Source organism: Vipera ursinii, assembly GCF_947247035.1.
Source record: "Vipera ursinii genome assembly, chromosome: 2".
In the NCBI taxonomy this organism is placed as follows: Eukaryota; Metazoa; Chordata; class Lepidosauria; order Squamata; family Viperidae; genus Vipera; species Vipera ursinii.
This window is the reverse complement of record NC_139513.1, coordinates 53,283,530-53,304,473: the sequence shown is the minus strand read 5'-3', so window position 1 is coordinate 53,304,473 and position 20,944 is coordinate 53,283,530. Positions and strand designations below refer to the sequence as shown.

The 20,944-nt window shown below is 38.2% G+C and overlaps 1 protein-coding gene across 1 annotated transcript in view; it reads left to right on the top strand.

Annotated features, from left to right (window-relative positions):
- Nucleotides 1-20,944, top strand: part of PLXNA1 (plexin A1) — a 425,046-nt gene that overhangs the window by 232,075 nt on the left and 172,027 nt on the right. The window contains exon 8 of the mRNA XM_083351698.1: nucleotides 771-870. Coding sequence (XP_083207824.1) covers nucleotides 771-870 — 100 coding nt within the window. The remainder of the gene's footprint in view (nucleotides 1-770; nucleotides 871-20,944) is intronic.

Here is a 20,944-nt window from a genome sequence, read left to right as displayed (position 1 = left end):
TGGGTGCTTTTTCACATACTTATACAAAGTAGTACCACAATAAATCCCAATAACTTTTCTGTAGCTATGTATGCTTCTTGTAATATTTTTATTCCATTACAAAATCCTTCTCTCTGGGGTCAGAATTGTTCAATTTTGGCAATGTGAAGATGTGTAAACTTCAACACCCACTTGAACTCCCATTTTCCCAATGCTGGCTGGGGAATTCTGGGAGGTGATTTCCATACAACTTCAAGCTGCCAAGGTTGAGAAAGACTGCTCTAGGTAATAAAAAAGCACTATCTAAAAATACGTTGTTTCTGTCCCTACATGGGAGGCAGATAATTTAGTCTTCAGTTCAGATAGTATAATCTAGGCTGATCTCAGATACTCAGGTTGTTTTTGCTATAGAGAAATCTAAATCCTTTAAGATATAACACATTGGCCCGAGAGAGAGGTAACATGGAGAATGTCAAATATAAATTCTGCAGTAGGCAGTTAAAGATCTATTATCATAGTCTTTCATCAGCTTTTTTTAGTTTTGTACTAAGCAAGATTACTTACTCTCTAAATCATTAAAGCTATCTAGAAAGAAGAAAAGTGGTTTAGATGGATCATGTTCTTCCATGATTAATGTTTTCTTATGTCATTGGTATTCACTGAGATTATTTCTTAATTCAGTCAGAACTATTTATTCCAACCTGGTCAAATTAAGAAGTCTTTATTTTTACAGATGTCCATGCCAGTCACCAATTTGTTGATTTCTGATCTGTATGCTTGCTTTCTTCTAGGTGATAAGCGAGTGGTAAAGCTCTATCTTAAATCCAAAGAGACAGGGAAGAAGTTTGCATCTGTGGATTTTGTATTTTACAACTGTAGTGTTCACCAATCGTAAGTAACCTAAAATACATGTTATTCTGAATTTTTTTTGGACTCGCTCCAAAAGAAGACTGTGAATAGTATATAGTAAAAGTAATCAAATAAGGGGAAAGCAGAGACTGTTTCCAGGGTTCACATATTTATTTTAAGGAAAATTATACCATTGCTTGGCTGATAAAAGTATGGTTTGGCCCAAAAATTAGGCAACCAAAACTGCATGTATGTACATTCATAAGAAATGATTTAATTATAACAATTTGTTGATTCTATAGAGATTGTTATATACAGTTCCTTAAGATAGTTTGTATTTATAACGTTCTGTGAGTGATGTTATGAAATTTGGTTTGCAGAACTTTTACCAGTATTACATAGACTTAGAACATAAATTAAAAAGGTTAGTTAATGGGGAAAATGCCTTAATTCTTGGAAGAACACAGCTTCCTCTGTAGATGCAGATTCATGATTGTTAGTTAGCATTATTTGAACTTAAGTGCATCTATGAGAGCTCTAAACTCCTGCATAGTTTAGAGCTCTCCTATTAGCTCTCCTGGTCACCACAATGTAAAAAAAGATGTTGAGACCCTAGAAAGAGTACAGAGAAGAGCAACAAAGATGATCAGGGGCCTGGAGGCTAAAACATATAGGGAACGGTTGCTGGAATTGGGTATGTCTAGTTTAATGAAGAGAAGGACGAGGGGTGACATGATAGCAGTGTTCCAATATCTCGGGTTGCCACAAAGAAGAGGGAGTCAAGCTATTCTCCAAAGCGCCCGAAGGCAGGACAAGAAGCAATGGATGGAAACTAGTCAAGGAGAGAAGCAATCTAGAACTAAGGAGAAATTTCCTGACAGTTAGAACAATTAATCAGTGGAACAACTTGCCTCCAGAAGTTGTCAGTGCTCCAACACTGGAAGTTTTTAAGAAGAGACTGGACAACTATTTGTCTGAAATGGTATAGTTTCTCCTGCTTGAGCAGGGAGCTAGATTAGAACAGGGCTTTTCAACCTTTTCATCGATTGTACCACTTTTAGGATATGGCAGTATTTGAGTACCACCTAGCAAGATGTGAAAAACTTGATGACCAAAAAAAACCAAACTAACAAAAAACCTGTTCGAAGTTGCAATTGCACTGAAATGACTTATGACCATTTTTCACACTTATGACCATTGCAGCATGCCCAGGGTCATGTGATTTATATTTGGATGCCTGGCAACTGTTTCATATTTATGATGGTCACAGTGTCCCAGGGTCATGTGATCCCCTTTTGCAACCTTTTGACAAGTAAAGTCAATGGCAGGGCTACTGGTGGCCAAGTACTAAGGCAGGATTTCCTCCCCTCCCTCTGTTCTTCCCTGCCTCCCTCTTTCTCATTCCCATCTCCTTCTGAAGGAAGAATTTGAAACACCCCCACCCCCATATTTTCCCTCTTCCATATATTCATCAAACAAGGAAAAGCTTCCAGAGACAGAAAAGACAAGCCACTGAGGGAACTAGCTAAAAAGTGCATTCCCCTTTAAGAATTAGCTACTGCTAGAAAGGAAAATTAAGGAGCCAGCAGCCAGCACTTAAGGAAGAAACAAAAATGTAGTAAGTACTGGCTGCCAACTAAGGCAGCCTCCCCCAAATGGCTCCATTCATAAGTAAAGGAATGTTACAGGCAAAATCTATTCAGGAGAAAAATACTTCAAAATCCCTTGCAGCAAAACTTACAGCTAACAATAGCAGAGCAATAGAAGTTAACACGAGATATCACCCATCAGCGAAATAGAAATTGCCAAACACGCCTTAAGAACACAAAGCCCACATTTCACAAAACCCACTCTCCATCTCCCTCCCTCTGTGCCTCACCTCTACCAATGCTGCTTTTCTTCATTGCTGTCTTTCTTCATTCCTCGTGGAAGGCGACCCCTCCCCCACTGTGTTTCTCGCCTGTTTGTTGCTGCCAGCACAGATGGCTACCGCAGAAGTTGTAGATCAGCTCATGGCCGGCTTGCTTGATCTCCTCTCATCTCCTCCAATCCTCCTCCTTCTTCTTTACCTTCAGTGCAGCTAGGGCTGACTCCACTTCCTCCCAAGGCTGCTTCTTTTTTTCTCTCTCTCCCTCTCCTGCCCAAACTGCCTTCTATTATAGCCTCTCCTGTCTCCACCCCCTCCTCCTCCTTTCTCTTCTGGGTGAGCTGAAAGTGAGCCTGGGGCTTTTGCCTTGCCCCAGCCACTCTGCAGCTCTGGAGTACTCTCTCACAGTAAGTCCTGCACTGCGCTGGCTCATTCCCTCCCCCTCTACACTTGGCTGGGAAATGCCGCGTACCACCTGCCATGTGGTAATGTACCACAGGTGGTACGCATACCACCAGGTGAAAAGCCCTGGACTAGAAGACCTCTAAGGTCTCTTCCAGCTTCTATTCTGTTCTGTTCTGTTCTGTTCTGTTCTGTTCTGTTCTGTTCTGCTCTGCTCTGCTCTGCTCTGCTCCACTCCAGTTACAATGCAGTATTATAGGCTAATTCTGCTGACTGTCAGCAGTTCTATTCTTACCGCTCAAGGTTGACTCAGCCTTCCATCCTTATGAAGTTAATGAGATGAGGATCTAAATTGTTGGAGGCAATATGGTGACTCTGTAAACTGTTTAGAGAGGGCTGTAAAGCACTGTGAAGCAGTATATAAGTTGGTATTGATATCGTTATAATTCATCTGGTCAACAATTGGCAGATTATTCAGATTGTTTAAACTAAAAAGTTTCAGATTTTACATACTAAAAACCATAAAATCTAAATTTGCAATACACTAAGATACATATTTCAGAGAATCTATCGAAACAAATAACTTCTATAGTATCTAGCTAGTTACTGCAAAAACACTTAATAAGGCCAATCTGAATCTGTTCCTTAAGAATTTTTTATTTGTTGGGGATGCTGGTCAGTAGTCTGAAATGATGAAATGGAAAATTATGAATATTGAGAGGCATTTGCCTAAAAAATCATTGAAATAAATGAACTTTACCTGGGGTCGGTCTTATCTGCTTTCAATATGTAGCTCTGCATGCTGGGATGGCTGTATTTGTGGTTGTATGATAAGAGATATGCTTCTAGAATAATTGAAAGAAATGATTTTCATATGCAAAGTTATTTTAAATCCTGTTACCAAATGTGATGATGATTTTAAGCAAGGTTTCCTTTTAATATTTAGGAAAGTGAAGGATATATTGAGATACTAGAAGCCTAAAAGATGTTTAGCGTACTTGCAATTGAAATCTATTACTTGATGCTAGATCTGCTGGGCTGGAAAGGGGGAACATGCCTGCGCTTGTTTTCTGTGAAAATTCCTTCATCCAAGAGAATGCTCAATGGTATAAAAGTTGGACAGCATGATAGAACAGTCAGAACTCTGATCTAGGCAGCAAAGTGTAAAATATGCACATAGGAAAATCCATCTTAGCTTTTCCTGACAGAGAGGTGATGCCAAGGCTACTACTGGGAAATCACTGCCACCAGCTATCCCTTTAGAACTGTTGTTTCTCAACCTTGGCTGCTTTAAGATGTGTGGACTTAAACTCCCAGAATTCCCATGCTGAAGTCCACACATCTCAAAGCTTCCAAGTTTGAGAAACACAGGTTTAGAAAACATATTTTGGCTTCTGGATGGTTGCCAGTGAGGGGGTGGATTGTAGGCAGGAAAGAAGACAGATTTCTAAGCAGGACTTTTTTTTTTCACCTTGATCCTTTTTGGAGAAAAGGATGTTTTTTCAGATTTGGTTTCTCTTTGTTTGATTTTATAAGTCTAAAGATATTTCATTGATAGTTGGGGTGTACATTTTTACACATGTATGAACACAAAAGTGGCTTTATAAAAGAGTCAATAAAGAGTACGTTTTGTTCAAGAAAGGGACAATAAGGATGCTGTTTTTAAATATTAATATATGCAAAAAGTAAAAAAAAAAACCAAAAAACTATGCAATAAACAGCCACTGTGGCTGATTTATTATCAGATTGAATTTCAATTTTAGATGAATTATTTTAAAAAGCAAATTATGGTTTGTATTAATATTTATAAAATTACTTTAGAACTATTGATGGCATTGGTTGTTTACAGTGGGACTTTTTTAATTTCCTTATTCCTTTGCTATCATCTGGCTTTGAGGTTCATCATAAAGAAAGAACTCCAATCAAATAAGTTCTCTAAAAACAAATACATAAATAAATGTTTGTCATCATATATTAACTTGCAATCAGTTAGTATGCCAATTTAATCTCTGTTCAACCTTACATAATTTAGGTTGCTTCTTGCTACAAGATTCACTTAGACAATATATTCCATGTTTTAAAACAGTTTTTAAAATGAAAACTGCTAAGTTTGAAAGATTTTCTGAAAACAACATGTTCTTTAAAATGCAAGGTGTGTGTGTGTGTGTGTATGTGTGTGTGTGTAAAAAAATATAAAGGTAACAGAAAATAAGACATCCTACTATTAAATACAGTACATTGTGTTGTTTAAGTATTCCTTTTATTTTTATCTATCTATCTATAGATATGTAAATATTTTTGGATTGCTAACAAAGAATTAAAGGGAGACTGATATGCATTTCAAACTTATTTGTTCTCATCAGTCAGCCATACCCTTCTGAGATTCAAACCTGGGCTGATTGCACATTAGGCAGTTGTTTTAACCTCTAGGCCACAGGCTCTTTCTCACTTTGTTAGCTGAGAAGCAAGGGAGATATGTCTTAAATGTTTGTTAACTATTTAGATTACCTTGCTAGGCCCCAAACATGGGACAAATCTTATTTCCTGTTTCAGCCTAACCCAAGTCCAACCACAGGCAGTGGTCACAGTAGTAACAGCTCTTATTTGTGTAAAGGTAATCTAAATAGTTAACAAACATTTAACACATATCTCCCTTGCTTCTCAGCTAACAAAGTGAGAAAGAGCCTGTGGCCTAGAGGTTAAAACAACTGCCTAATGTGCAATCAGCCCAGGTTTGAATCTCAGAAGGGTATGGCTGACTCCCTTTAATTCTTTGTTAGCAATCCAAAAATATTTACACAAATATGAGCTGTCACTACTGTGACCACTGCCTGTGGATGGCCTTGGATTAGGCTGAAACAGGAAATAAGATTTGTCCCATGTTTGGGGCCTAGCAAGGTAATCTAAATAGTTAACAAATATTTAACACACACACACACACACACACACACACACACACACACAGAGAGAGAGAGAGAGAGAGAGAGATATTCTGGTTCTCTTTTATATGAAATAAATATATGAATAAATAGTGCACACTAAACCAAGTGCTCAATGTGTGTGTGTGTGTGTGTTTGTGTGTATTTATGTATATACACAGACACAGTGAGCACTTGCTCTAGTGCTCACTGCTATTTAGACATATATTTATTTTATATAAATAAAAGAGAATCAGTTTGGTGTGTTATCAAAGACCCAGGCCTAGAAACCAATAGTCTATGAATTCTAGTCCTGCCTTAGGCCCGACAACCAGCTGGGTGACTTTGGGCCAGTCATTTTCTCTCAGTCCAACTCAATTTACAGGCTTGTTGTGGAGAAAATAGGAGGAAGTAATATTATGTATGTTGACTGCCTTGTGTTACTTATAAAGTAATAAAGGCGAGATTTGAAAAATCTAGTAAGTACAAATGTCATTTACATATGTAACATTCAGATGGTCATTAAAAGTTATGTAATAACAGTTGAACAGAGTTGGAAGGGACCTTGGAGGTCTTCTAGTCCAGCCCTCAGCTCAAGCTGGGGACCCTAGACCACGGGTCGGCAACCTGCGGCTCTGGAGCTGCATGTGGCTCTTTCAGCCTTCTCCTGTGGCTCCCAGTCCTCCTCTGCCATTTGCAGAGAAAGAGACAGAGACAGAGAGAGGCACTTGAGCTTCCCCCCACCTCTCTCTCTCTCTCTCTCTCTGTGTGTGTGTGTGTGTGTGTGTGTGTGTGTGTGTGTGTGTATAAAAAAGAGAGTGGCCTCACGTTGTTCTTCAAGAAGCTGACAAGCTTATTGGGCGGGGCTCCTGTCTTTGCTGCATCTCCCCAGGAAGCAGCAGAAAGCAGGGCAGGAGAGCCAGTACAATAAGAATGTGTGTCAGCTTGTCCGAGAACCGCGTGAAGCCAGCTTGCCAGGTAAGCAGAAGATCGGAGAGAGGGAGAGAGAGAGGGAGGGAGAGAAAGAGACGGAGAGAGAGAGAGAGAGAGAGAGAGAGGGAGGGAGGGAGAGAGAGAACTCATGCACAGCAGCCTCTATTTCTTTTTAATTAAACTCTTCAATCAACCTCCCCCCTTGTGTGCGTGTGCCCGTGAGAGTTTTGCAGCTCCCAGTGTTTTTTTTTCTCTGGGAAAAGGGACCAAGTGGCTCTTTGAGTGTTTAAGGTTGCCGACCCCTGCCCTACACAGTGTGAGATAAGTGGCTGTCCATCTCTTCTTAAAAACCTCCAGTGATGAAGCACCCACAACAGATAATAGATAATAACCTTTATTGTCATTTTTTATTGTGTGCACAATGGCACGCATTAAAAATGAAATATAGTTGCTTGCTCTCAAAGTGTGCATGTACATAACACACATTTAAATATACTATATACAACATATGTATAGACCTACACCCTTACATGTAAGTAATATATTAATATTAATCACTGTCCATCTTGAATACATAACAGAAGGAGGAAGCTTTAGAGTCCATAAGGTTAATACTGTATGGAACAAAACTGTGACTGAATCTGGATGTTCTGCTTCAGGTACCATGGAGCCTCCTCCCAGAAGGTAACAAGGAAAACAGGTTGTGTAGAGGATCTGTAGTGTCCCAGACAATCTTGCAGACCCTGCTCAAGCAACGTTATGTGCTATGTCCTAGATGGAAGGGAAGGAACTGCCAATAATTTTTCCAGCCTTCCTCACCACTCTCTGCACTGCCTTCCTGTCTGAAGCAGTGATGCTTCCAAACCAGACTGTGATGCTGTATGACAGGATGCTCTCGATAGTCCCTCTGTAGAAAGTAGTAAGGACAGGGAAAGGAAGATGTGCTTTTCTCATGCGACACAGAAAATGCAGGCGCTGCTGTGCCCACTTCACCAGTCTCTCGCAGTTGAGCAACCAAGCTAGCCTACGAATAGAATAGAATAGAATAGAATAGAATAGAATAGAATAGAATAGAATAGAATAGAATAGGAAGGGACCTTGGAGGTCTTCTAGTCCAGCCCCCTGCTGAAACAGGAGAACCTATACCATTTCTGGTAAGTAACTGTCTAGTCTCTTCTTAAAAACCTCCAGTGATGGAGTTAGGAAGTTTCTCCTTAATTCCAGGTTACTTCTCTCTTTGATTAATTTCCAGCCATTGTTTCTTGTCCTGCCCTCTGGTGCCTTGGAGCATAATTTGACCCTCTCTTCTTCCTGGCAGCCCCTCAAATACTGGAATACTACTATCATTTGGCCCCTATTCTTTTCTTTAGTCTAGCTAAACCCATATCCTGCAGCTGTTCTTCATATGTTTTAGTCTCCAGGCCTTTTATCATCTTAGTTGCTCTTCTCTGAACTTTTTCCAAGGTCTAAATGTCTTTTTTGTAGTATGGTGACCAAACTTGGTTGCAGTGTTCCAGGTCTGGTCTTACTAGGGATTATAAAGTGGTATAAATACTTTGCGTGATCTTGAGTCTATGTCTCTTGTTTATACAACCCAGGATTGTATTAGCTTTTTTGGCGGCTGCTGTACACTTCTGGCTCATATTCAATTGATCATCCACTAAGACTCTAAGGTCCCATCCACTAAGACTCTAAGGTCCCTCTCACAGTTACTGTTTTTGAGCCAGGCCTCACCTTATCTGTACTTATATCTTTGTTTTTTCCTTCCTAAATGTAAAATTTTGGTTTTCTCCACATTAAAACTCATTTTGTTGGATAGGGTCCATTGTTCTATTTGTCAAGATCTTTTTGAATCCTGAGTTTGCCTTCTGTGGTGTTGGCTATTCCTGCCAGTTTAGTATCATTTGCAAATTTGATGAATTCTCCTTCTATTCCCTCATCTAAGGCATATGGTTAATTTGATCAAAGGACACTTGGTTCAGCATGGGTTTTTTCAACCTGCATGGCCATCTCAATAGCTCCGGGCATTTCCAAATGTATTAAGGCAGCAGCTGTTTTCTTTTATATATTCTCAGCAACTAGTACTAAGAAACACAACAACAACAACAACAACAACAATGTTGATGATGTTGGGAGGGAGCTTGGAGGCCATCTAGTCCAACCCCCTACTCAGGCAGGAAACCTTATACCATTTCATATCTCTTACAGTACTATGCATTTTCTAGCAAAGTGAATAGCCTAGCAGTACGATTAAGTAATGTCACATAAAAAGATATGTGATGGTAAATAAAAGATAGTGGACATCTCTTGAGATTGCATGCTTTGAGATACAATCTAGAATATCAATATTGGTCTTTTTCTGATACTTACACTTCTCTTGGATATGCTTAGACATGATCACTTTCCAGATGGTGTATTAGGCACTTAATGGACATGTTCTAGGCAGGTTGCCACAAGATGATTATTTATGGTGTTTAATTTATAGAAGGTAGCTTTAATAGAACACCTGTGACTTGAGAAACACTACTTTTGTATTCATTCTGTCAGCTATTTACTTATAACTAATGTTTTGCCTGTGAGGCCATTTTTAACTGAATCCTAATATATGCTTGTCAAGGAGTATGACAATATGTTGTATACAAGCTTGATGGCCTGAAGTGCAGATTTTGCTTACTTTACTGGAGATACTGGAGGATCAGCCAGGCAGACACTGAATTACCACAAAGATTAAATGTACATCATGCTGAGCATTATTTATAGAAAACCTCTGTTTCTTGGACTATGTATGTATTATCCATATTTTGGGGAAATTGGTGGTACCTTCCTGAGGAGGCATTATAGTAAAAACATAGAATTAGAACAGTTGATTGCTAGTCATGGCCCTTTTTTAGAATGGAAGAGACATATATGGAATTAAAATGCAATTAATAAAGAGGATTATGGTTACCTGTAGGCAGAAAGAACAGCTTTTTGAAGAAAGAACGGTCACTAATTAGAAAATTAGGAGCGGAAGAAAAAAAATAGGAGCTTGTGTTACTGCTAGGAAAAAACTTGCAAACAATAAACAACCTGTGTGGGAATCTTCTTTAGTCTTGCTGTCATGATTCGAAACATATTGGAAAAAAGCTGTGTAGCTATATTGTAATTTCAGAAATACAGAAAATAATTTTAAAATTAAAATTAAAAAAAAACTTGATTTATGACTTTTAAATATGGGATTATGAAAGGGGGAGTCATATACATTTTGGTCTCTAAAACTATCCCTGGCAGTATGAAATGGTGCAAGCATAAGTAAAGCATATATTTGTATTTAATATATTTTTACTCCAGTTTCCAGACTTCTTGTAGAGAGAAATCTGTAAAATGTTTCTTTTTAAAATGGATAAATCCCAGTATCAGGAGCAGTCCTGGAGCAGCTAGGTAAACAGTCTTCTTTTGGAGTTTACTTCTCTCCGTGAATTAAGATTTTTATGTCTGGGCAGTGTTACTTCAGGTCAAAAGCTAGGAACTTGAATATTAAGATACTTACAATTTTTTAAAGTTACTTTTTAGAGTTACTTCTTATGACTTTTATGGTTGGACATTAAGATTTGGGGTCAAAAGTTAGGATGAAATGTTCAAATTATTAAAGAGGGTCTTCTCAGTAACTTGAGTAAATTGGAGGTGCTTCAGTTTGTTGATATCAGCTGAAGAACGATCATGATGTGTTTCCAACAGTTCTCCACAATCTCAGAATATTTGCAAGACAAATATACTGAACTGGGGAAAAATAGATTAGAAATCCTAGTATATAAAATACCCTTGCTTGTTTTCACCCTAACATTTGCAAAATGTAGAGCTGCTTGTACATTTTCTATAGCACCGTTGGAAACGAAGGAAACCCTAAATGATCTGGAAAAATTCCTAAATTCTAACTTTGACAGATTTCCAAAAAGAGGGTTTTATCTAATAGAAGAATAAGAGAGTGTTAGTGGTATTTGGGTTTAGCAAGCAGAATAGTTAGGAAGATACTGTTTTGTCAGATTTAGAAATAGATTTCAGAAGATACAAGGGGGCTATTAAGATTTCACAAATCAAACCCTGAATTGTGTTTGGAAGACTGTGTGTGAATGCATACAGTATGTCCACAAGAACTGAGTGTGTGGACTTTGGTGTGCATTTTTTTCCTGGCAACTGTTCCCATTTGATGACAGATTATATTGTTCTACAAAAGCTGCTATTTAGCAGGCAACCCTCGGTGGGTAAAGGCTGTAACTCAGTGGTAGAACATCTGCTTTCTTTGTCTGAATTATTTAGTCCTTAATATTCCAGTTTAAAAATGCAGATAGCATGTGATGTGAAGGACTCAGAAACATAGAAAAGACTCAGCTGTATTTATCTTGGAATGTAACTATCAGAGTATGTAATGCTCAATAGGATTGGCTTAATTTCACCTTAATTTCATGGTTTAATGAGAGGAATTGTCAGGATACCAAGAATTAGCATTTCCCGGAAAGAAATGGCAAATTGATGATAGTTCCCCTGAGAGTGAAGTCATTGACTGTGGTGGAATGAAGAATTGAAGTGCAAAGTCCACTCTTTGCAGTTCATCTCTAGACTGGGATTGCCCACAAACTCTCCAGACAGCTGCTCTTCACAAGGAGACTTCAAAATAGTTGTGTCTGGCAAGTTTAGAGCACTGGAAGACAGATGAAAGCCTTTGTACCCTAAACAGCATTTCAGCATCTTTAAAAAGGAAAAAAAAAGTTTGCATTTTTCCTTTCTTAATGATTTTTGGAAATTGCTTGTTAGCTGCTGCTTGGATATTAGGAATGTTCATAAGGCAGGCTTTGCTATACCAGTTGAGTTTCTTTTTACCTTTAGTAGAAGATGTTTTATATAATTTAAAAACTTAAAAAAATCTTGTTTTTTGGGAGTAAGCAACAAAAGTGTGATTAGAAAGTTCATTTCAGAAAGTTATAAATAAATAGACTATGGGTTTAGATGGATTTGAAATAAGATTTTGAAACTATAAGAATAATTCTTATGGGAAAAGGCTGTTTTGAATTATGTGCGTGTGCGTGTGTGTGTGTGTGTGTGTGAGAGAGAGAGAGAGAGAATGTGATTTTGAAGGTTGGACATTAGAGGAATCAAAGAATTAAAAATTACAATCAAAGGGAAAAAGCATGTAAGTTTGACTAACTAATATAGAATGGAGCAAAATACTTTAACATTGGAGGATGTTTGTGAACAATGTTTTTAGAGTTTTTTTAATCTTGGTTTTATTTAGATAAATAACTCAAGGCAATAGATATGTGTAATACTCCTTCCTCTTGTTAACAAAATCATCATCAACAACAACAACCTTGTGAGGTGGATTGGGCTGAGAAAGAGTGACTAGCCCAAAGCCACCCTGCTCGTTTTTATGCCTAAGGACGAAGTAGGACTCACACTTTTTTTTTAAATCCCATTTATATCCCGCCCTTCTCCGAAGACTCAGGGTGGCTTACAATTTAAAGCACAAATCAATGTGCTTAGCACATTCTTGTGAATTTTAAGAGTGTCCTGGATAACGTTCTTATGTTGGATGTACAAAAAAACCTGTTAAAGTTGTGAAGAACTGTATTAGAAGGGACTAAGACAAAATGAAAAGAAATAAACTTCCATCGTTCAAGGATTTCATTTGTGGGGTTTAAGGGCCATGACTGTTAAAAGTAAAAAAAAAAGAATTAAAAAGTTGGTTTATTTGATTAAGGTTAAAGTATATTGTAATTGGTAGTAAACCTCAGTGGACTTTTACTGACCAGGATTGAATGATGAGGCTTTAAAGATGTGTCTATAGATAAGAGATGGCATCATTTGTTCTATTTTAAGGGAAGATGATATGTTACCAAATTGTTTATATTTGTTGCTATGGAGGGGAGACAATTTCTTCACACATACTTTTCTTTCTTTCTTTCTTTCTTTCTTTCTTTCTTTCTTTCTTTCTTTCTTTCTTTCTTTCTTTCCTTTTTTGCACTTTTTAAACTTTTATTTTTCTAGTTTATATTAGTTTTTAATTAGCACAGATCATAATTAAGGCAGATAAGCTTATTGACTGACATCAAAGCATTACAGGTAGTTCTCAGCTTAGAGCTGTTGGCTTAACAATTGGTCAAAGTTACAACAAACCTCCTAAACTTTGAATCTGGTCATATGATGCCTCAATCCTAGCACAAATAACTCAGTCTCATTTTATCCTAGATTAGCATATTCTATAGACCCAACTTTTGAGCATTGGAATGACCATTGCCAGCAGAGTAGAGGATAGCAGTATGGGGAGAAGGCTAAACTGTGTACTTATCCTGTTTTACCCTTCTGAAAACATCTGTTCCTCTATTGATGAAATTGTTTTTATTACCCACACTGGTACCAGATTCAACAGGCATCCCAGTTAGTTCGGTAGTGGAGAGGAAAACAGAGTTACCAACTTTTGTCTTTGTTGGGCAACACTATTTCATGGGTCTCTACAGAAATTTTTTTCCTGGGATTAAGTCCATTGCTTTGAATCTTTTCAACATGATAAAATGCTAGAGCATGGGTGTCAAACTCAATCGTGTCACGTGACGTATCGTGATGTTTTTTACCTTTGTGGAACTGGGATAGGTGTGGCCTGCGTGTGATGCATCCGGCCCACAGGCCACCATTTTGACACCCCTGTTCTAGAGGGTACTAGAAATTAGATAGCTATTATACCTCTCATTACACGTTATCTATTTCCTACTGAAATATTGTTTCTAACAGAGTACCCCAAAACATGTATGTCAAGAACGGACAGTGCTAAATATATGAAGTTTGTGGTAAACTATCTTAGGTTTTTTAAAATGAGCATGTAGGAAGAGAAACTAGACTTTAATTTTAAGCATGGTTTGGTATTTCTTACTAAATATTGGGGGACAATATATTGCTTTATAAAATAAATCCAAATTATAATGTACTGACACTGTAGGTTAAAGGACAGGAAAGTTAAGGTTGGGATTGGGGGAAACTGTCCTACTTGTTTTTATGTGTGTTTTCCTTTTTGATACATTTCTGCAGTTTAAAATTACCAAATGTACAGTTCAAAAGCATGCAAAATGCGAGTAGATAAATAGATACCACTTCAGTGGGAAGGCAACAGTGTTCCGTGAACTTCAGCATATAGTCATGCTGGCCATATCACCATGCAAATGTTTTCGGACAACGTTGGTTCTCTCAGCTAAGAAACGGAGAAGAGCTTTGCACCCTAGAGTCAGGAGAAACCTTTATGTTTACTTCAAAATAATATTTTCGAAATATTTTTGAAGAAAAATATTGTCTTATTGGATTAAATAGATTTGTTCATGTACTGTTTGTTGTTCAAATAATAAGCAGTTGAATAACTGGGCTCCCCTGGGGATTTTCAGTACTTGCCTTAACCCACTTAAATGCTTTTAGTTTTTTGCCTGTATTTTAATTTGGTAAAGAAGAAAGTGTTAGAAAATAGGGACTGATAGACAGTTATTACATACTGTATATACACATTATGTAAATTTTTTTGACTTTGGCCAATTACTTTATCTTTTGGTTTCCACAAATTTCTATTCCTGTCTCAACATAACCTTTTTTTTGTAACCTAATTCTCAGTGTGAAAATGCTTCTTATTCATATGCTTTTCTTACCCTTGACATTGCACTGCAGCTGAATTGTCAAAACTCAAATCCTGTAAGAATATTACCATTTTCTGTCATCATGAAGAGCGAGTAGTCCTCGACTTACAATCACATTGGGACTAGAAATACAGTCCCTAAGAAAAGTGGCTGTAAAATGAGATAGGTGGGTAGTTGTAGCATCACTGTGGATATGTATGGGTATGCTGCCAGGTGCCCAAATTTTGATCACATGACAGTAGTACTAAAAAAAATGGACTTAAGACAGGTGACAAAAATTATGTCTACGAAATGGGCACAGATCTTAAGCCCATTTTTTCAGTACTGTTGTAATTGGAACTGCATCTACATGGAGGAAGTGTGTAGTGGGGTGCCCCAGGGCTCTGTTCTGGGCCCAGTGCTCTTCAAAATCTTCATCAATGATTTGGATGAGGGGATAGATGGGTAACTCATGAAATTTGCAGACAATACCAAACTGGCAGGAATAGCCAACACTCCAGAAGATAGGCTTAAGATACAGAAGGATTTTGACAGAATTGAACATTGGGCTCTATCAAACAAAATGAAATTCAATGGTGAAAAAAGTAAGGTTCTACATTTAGGCAAGAAAAACCAAATGCAGAGGTATAGTATAGATGGTACCTTGCTCTCCAAAACACCTGAAGGCAGGACAAGAAGCAACGGATGGAAACTAACCAAAGAGAAAAGCAACCTAGAACTAAGGAGAAACTTCCTGACAGTTAGAACAATTAACCAGTGGAACAACTTGCCTCCAGAAGCTGTGAATGCTCCAACACTGGAAGTTTTTAAGAAGAAACTGGACAGCCATTTGTCTGAAATGGTATAGGGTTTCCTGCCTCATCAGGGGGTTGGACTAAATGATCTCCAAGGTCCCTTACAACTACTATTACTACTACTACTACTACTACTACTACTACTATTATTATTATTATTATTATTATTATTATTATTATTATTATTATTTCAAATACTTGCTGAATAATTGGTCATACGTTTGAAGACTACCTATGTTGATCTTTGTAACAACATGACATGAGAATGAATTAAAATACAGACACCAAAAAGCATGTACATTACTGTATGCTTACGCAACTAAAAATGTGTACAATACTGTCTAATTAAGCAAGCGTTTCATGATAATTTTGCTTGACAGATAGGTAAAAGTGATATAGTTTAGAAACAGTACATATAAAATTCTCCAAGTTCAGGAAATCATTTGGTAAGTTCTTCCTTGACATACTGGTAGAAAAGATGCCAAAATAGGGGTTGGACTGTGCTTACCGTTAGAAGGATACAAAACTGGATGAACAAGGATATACGTACATCAAAACTTGGTGCAAAATGTTGAATGGCTGTGTTTTAGGTTCTGTGCTATGGAACATATTTGTAAACTCAAATAATGGGTTAGAAACTGATCAAAATTGTACTTAACAAAAAATGAAGATAGTAAAAACTGAAGAGGATAGTATCCATATTCAGGAAGACCTTGACAAGCTGGAGCAATGGACAAAACGATATATTTCAACAATGAGAAAAGCAGAGTAGGAAAATTTAAGCAATGAATATAGTATTCTAGAAGGTTAAGGTGCCTCGGAATAGGAAGACCTTGAGTCTAATCCAGTCTTAGGCATGATATCCAGCTGGGTGACTCTTTCTCAAGCCAACCCACCTCACAGGGTTAGCATTGTGGAGAAAATAGGAGGAAGGAATATTACATATGTTTGCTGCCATGAATTCTTAAGTAAAAAAGGTTGAATAAAAAAATCTAATAAATAATATTGGGAAGATGTACATACAAAAGTGGTTGTTCTGTTCCCCCTCCCTCAAGGTACAAACAAACAGACAAGCAGGTACGAAACAAAAGGGTTAAGACTTTATACCACAGTATAATTGCTGTCCGATAAAGTCTTGGCAGCAAGCTACCCACAGTCAGCCACAATAGGCTAGTTATCTCAAACGTTTGCTGACATGAGATAACTGCCAAGAAATTCCAAGTAAGTCCAGACAAACAAACCAAAAAGCAGAGATGAAGAAGCATAGGCACGAAATCCAGACCAGGGTTCACACAGGTAGAAAAATCCTACAGACGTGACTAGAAGCTGTGGTGAATTAAATTGTTCGTCACAAAGTTCTGAGAGCAGCCACACACCCTTTTGTACCTTATGGTGTGTGGCTCAATGACTCAGCTACTCCCTGGCCCTCCTACTCAACCTATGTTGCTGCAAACGCTTGGCCCTGCGTCTTTCTCGAGGGTCTAGCCATGAGTCATCTTCACTAGACTGTATTTGCTGCAGCTGCTCAAGCTCCCCCCTAGCCTGGCTACTCCCAGGCTGCTCCTATCGGCCTTCAGATGGAGATGGAGGCCTTGTCAGAGAGGAGGGCCGTGGAGAGGGAGGCCTTGCCAGTCCCTCCCCATCATCCTCAGAGTCCTTCCTCTTCCTTGGTTAGGACAGGCGCGGGGGTCGGGGCCACAACAGTGGTCTGGGAGACTTGGTGGATCACAAACTGAACATGAGCTGATAGTGTGATGCAGCTGCAAAGAAAAACAACTCTAGTTTGCATTATAGAAATATAATGTTAAGATCAGGAGAAGGCATAGTTCCTCTCTGAAATGGTCAGATCATATCTAGAATACTGTATCCCGTTTGGGACATTATACTTTGGGAAGGACATTGACAACTGTGAAACTGTGTCCAGAGGAAAGCAACATAGGTCATAAAGGACCTGGAAGGAAATACCTAAGAGGAATGATTGGAAGTGCTGAACATAAGCCTGAACAATAGATCGTGGAATGATGTGATAGTTATGTACAAGCTGTGGTACAGAAGTTGGCATAGACTTGTTTATTATTACTTCAGAAGACAAGATACAATAAACAAAATATATATTAAACAATACTAAAGCTGTTCAGTAATGGAACCAATGTCCTTAGAAGACAGTGGACTCTTCTTTCCTGAAAATATTTCAGCAGATGATGAATAGCCATTTCTTGAGTGCTCTAGTAGGGATTCCTCCAGTGGATTGGAAAAGTTGATCCGTGGTGGCGCAGTGGTTAGAATGCAGTATTGCAGGCTAACTTTGCCCACAGCCAACAGTTTGATCCTGACTGGCTCAAGATTGACTCAGCCTTCCATCCTTCCAAGATCGGTAAAATGAGGACTCAGATTGTTGAGGCAATATGTACACATTGTAAACGTCAGAGAGCACTGAAGTGTTATATAAATCTAAGTGCCATTCCTATTGCTATTGTGATTTTGCTAAGCATGCTGGTAAAAATTAGCTCTGCCTGCTTAATATTTCTTGGTATTATAATTTTCACTCTGTTTTTATTTTCATAATTAGATTTTCTAAAACTTTTCTTTCAGCTATCAGCATGTTCTTCTATGCATATGTCAAACTCATCGAGTGTTTAGAGTTTCATCTTTAATCCCAGTTTGTCATTTCTTCTAGCCCTAGCATGCATATAAATATATTTATGGTATAAGTTGAAAAGATGTGGGGACTACGTGCATCCTTGTCTCATTCTAATCCATATTGTGAATCATCTGTTTATTATGAATCTGGTTCTTCAGAAGAATAAGGCACTTTATTAACTTTAATATATTGCACATTCTGACATGAAGTACACAATCAAAGGCCTTGCTGAAATCATCTTGTTCTCCATTTTATCCATCTTAAGTTAACTATGTGATGTGTCCCTCTGCCTTTTCCGAAATCTGTTGTTGGTATTTCTCTATATATGATTCTGCCTTTTAAAATAGATAATACATTGCTTGTACAATGAATTTGTGCAACATTTCAATACTTGGTACTTTATCTTTTATCTCTCTGTTTTGGTACAAGTATAGATATATCAATATTTGTGAACTTTTAAACAGCATAGCCTATTTGTTGACATTAGGGATGTTAGCACTTTACCTGCCTCTTTGCCTAAATATTTAAATTGATCAGTTAAGTTTCCTCCTGCACTTGGTCCTTGTACCTTTGTCAGCTTTTTAGTGGTGTCAGTTATTGAATATATTCTCTCTACCTCATTCTGTAATCCTACCTGTAAAGGATTTCAGCATATTCTTTTCATCTTCCTTTAATCTCGTTTGCCTCTCTCAGTTCACTTCCCTGATTACTTGATTACTTACCTTAGCTATACATTTTCTTGTGATTTCTCCAGTCTTCTTAAAACACCTGTCATTCTCTTGTTTTTGTTATTTACTTCTACTTGTTAGATGTCTTAATCAAAAATCCTTATCCTTTTCTGCTTGATGTTGAAAGTCTGTGTTGTTCTGTTTGTTGCCCAAGGCTTTCATGCTCCTTTTTTCCTGACTATTGTGATAGCTTGTACTGAAAGCCACTTGGATCTTTTCCTCTTTGAAATCTTCACATCTTTTTTTTTCTTTTGGGGGGGGGCTGCTCCAGTTTTCAGTGTCTCCTATTTTTTTTATTATTCCCCTGGCTATGTGTATCAAATCTGTTCCTAGCATTAATCTTATATTTGGATTGTATGCAGACAGTGCAAGTATTCCTGGCACACTTTCCCTCCTTAATTTTCTACTTTTAACCTATTATATTTGATGCCAATAATTTCATGTTCCGTTCTAAAATCTGTACCTTTATGTTATACTCAATTTTGGCTGAACAGTTAAATAATTTTATGTTTGCCCTATTGCGATCCTAATATACTGTTAATGTTGATAGTTTTTTTTTACTTTTTTCTTATTTTCAGTAGTTTAAGCTTTTTAAATAATAGAATGTTCATAAATTTAATCACATTATAAACATGATTAAAAACACAGAAATTCGCACTGAAAATTTTTGCATTGAAATTTGCATTGAAATTGAGAGCCAGTTTGGTCTAGTGCAGGGCTAGGCAACCTCGGCTCTTTTATGACTCATGGACTTCAACTCCCAGAATTCCTGAGCCAGCCAAGCTGGCTCAGGAATTCTGGAAGTTGAAGTCCATAAGTCATAAAAGAGCCGAGGTTGCCTACCCCTCTAGTGGTTAAGGCACAGGGTTGAAAGCAGGAGATGGTGAGTTCTAGTCCTTGGGCCAGCCATTCTCTAGCAGCCCCGCTGAGCTCACAAAGTTGTTGTTGTGGGGAGAACAGGAGAAGGAAGGTTTGTTGGATTGTTCTCTGCCTGCTTGAATTATTTGTAAAATTAATAAAAGCTGCATACAAATAAAGTAATAAATAAAATAAGAAAATAAAAGAATGTATCAAGATTTATACTATTACAGTATAAAGGAAAGAAGAAAAGAAAAAAGAAGGAAAATGCCAAGGAGCATTTGTATTAGTGGCCCTTTCTGTCTCACGTTTACGTAACTTGACAAGACCCTTGACAGGATCATTAGTCTTGTTAGCAGGGTAATATTCCAAGCATTCACGAATCCTTCTGTCAATACCAGTTTGAGATTCAAGAGGAAGTGGTCTACCCCTTTGTAATGAATTCTAATTTCCCTGGATACATATAGAGCCCCTTCTCTTTGCCAAGTTAGAAAAAAACTGAATCAAAAGTTGACCTATTTTATGTCAAACCATTAGATCAGGGGTGTCAAACTCAATTTCATTGAGGGCCGCATCAGCATTGTGGTTGCCCTCAGGGGGCTGGGTGGGTGTGGTCAGTATGGCCTACTGGGTGGGCATGGCCAGCTCTACATCGTTCGCATCAAGGGTGCCTATGGGGGCCTGGGCAGGAGTTGGACAGATCTGAGGGTCTCTGGCAGGAGGAGGGTCTCTGGGCCAGGGCCAAGGCAGTGGGGGCCGTTCCCTCACTGTTTCCAGGATGGCTTCGCGGGCCGCATGAAACCACTTCGCGGGCCGGATCTGGCCCCCGGGCCTTGTGTTTGACATGTCTGCATTAGATGAACTTCTGTAGGTGTCAGGACCATGAAGTGCTGAAGTAGATTTGTCAAGGAAGCTTTAGCATGATTGTTGAAGTCTCCTAAACTTACTGGACTGAGTTTTCCAACACCCTTCTCTTAGATTTACCTCAGATAGCTAGGCTAGGGTAAGTGCCAGGAAGTATGAAAAATAATACATTGGGCTGTCTTATCTGTCTGTCTTAAAACCAGACTACCCTATTTCTCTTCCTTTACACCATGTACATGGCTTCAGAATTAGTAATAAAGCAGATTTCATCAAGAGGCAAGGGGATCTCCACAATGTTAGTGACCCCAGCTCTCCAACAGCTCTCCAGCCTCAATTATGTTTGGACCAAATATCCAAAAAGGCATTGCTAGTGAGATGCCTATCCATCAGCCTGCTCAGTAAAATCTCAGTAACATGCACTAGATCAATTTTCCTCCAAAATTATATGAAGGGATAATAGTCTTT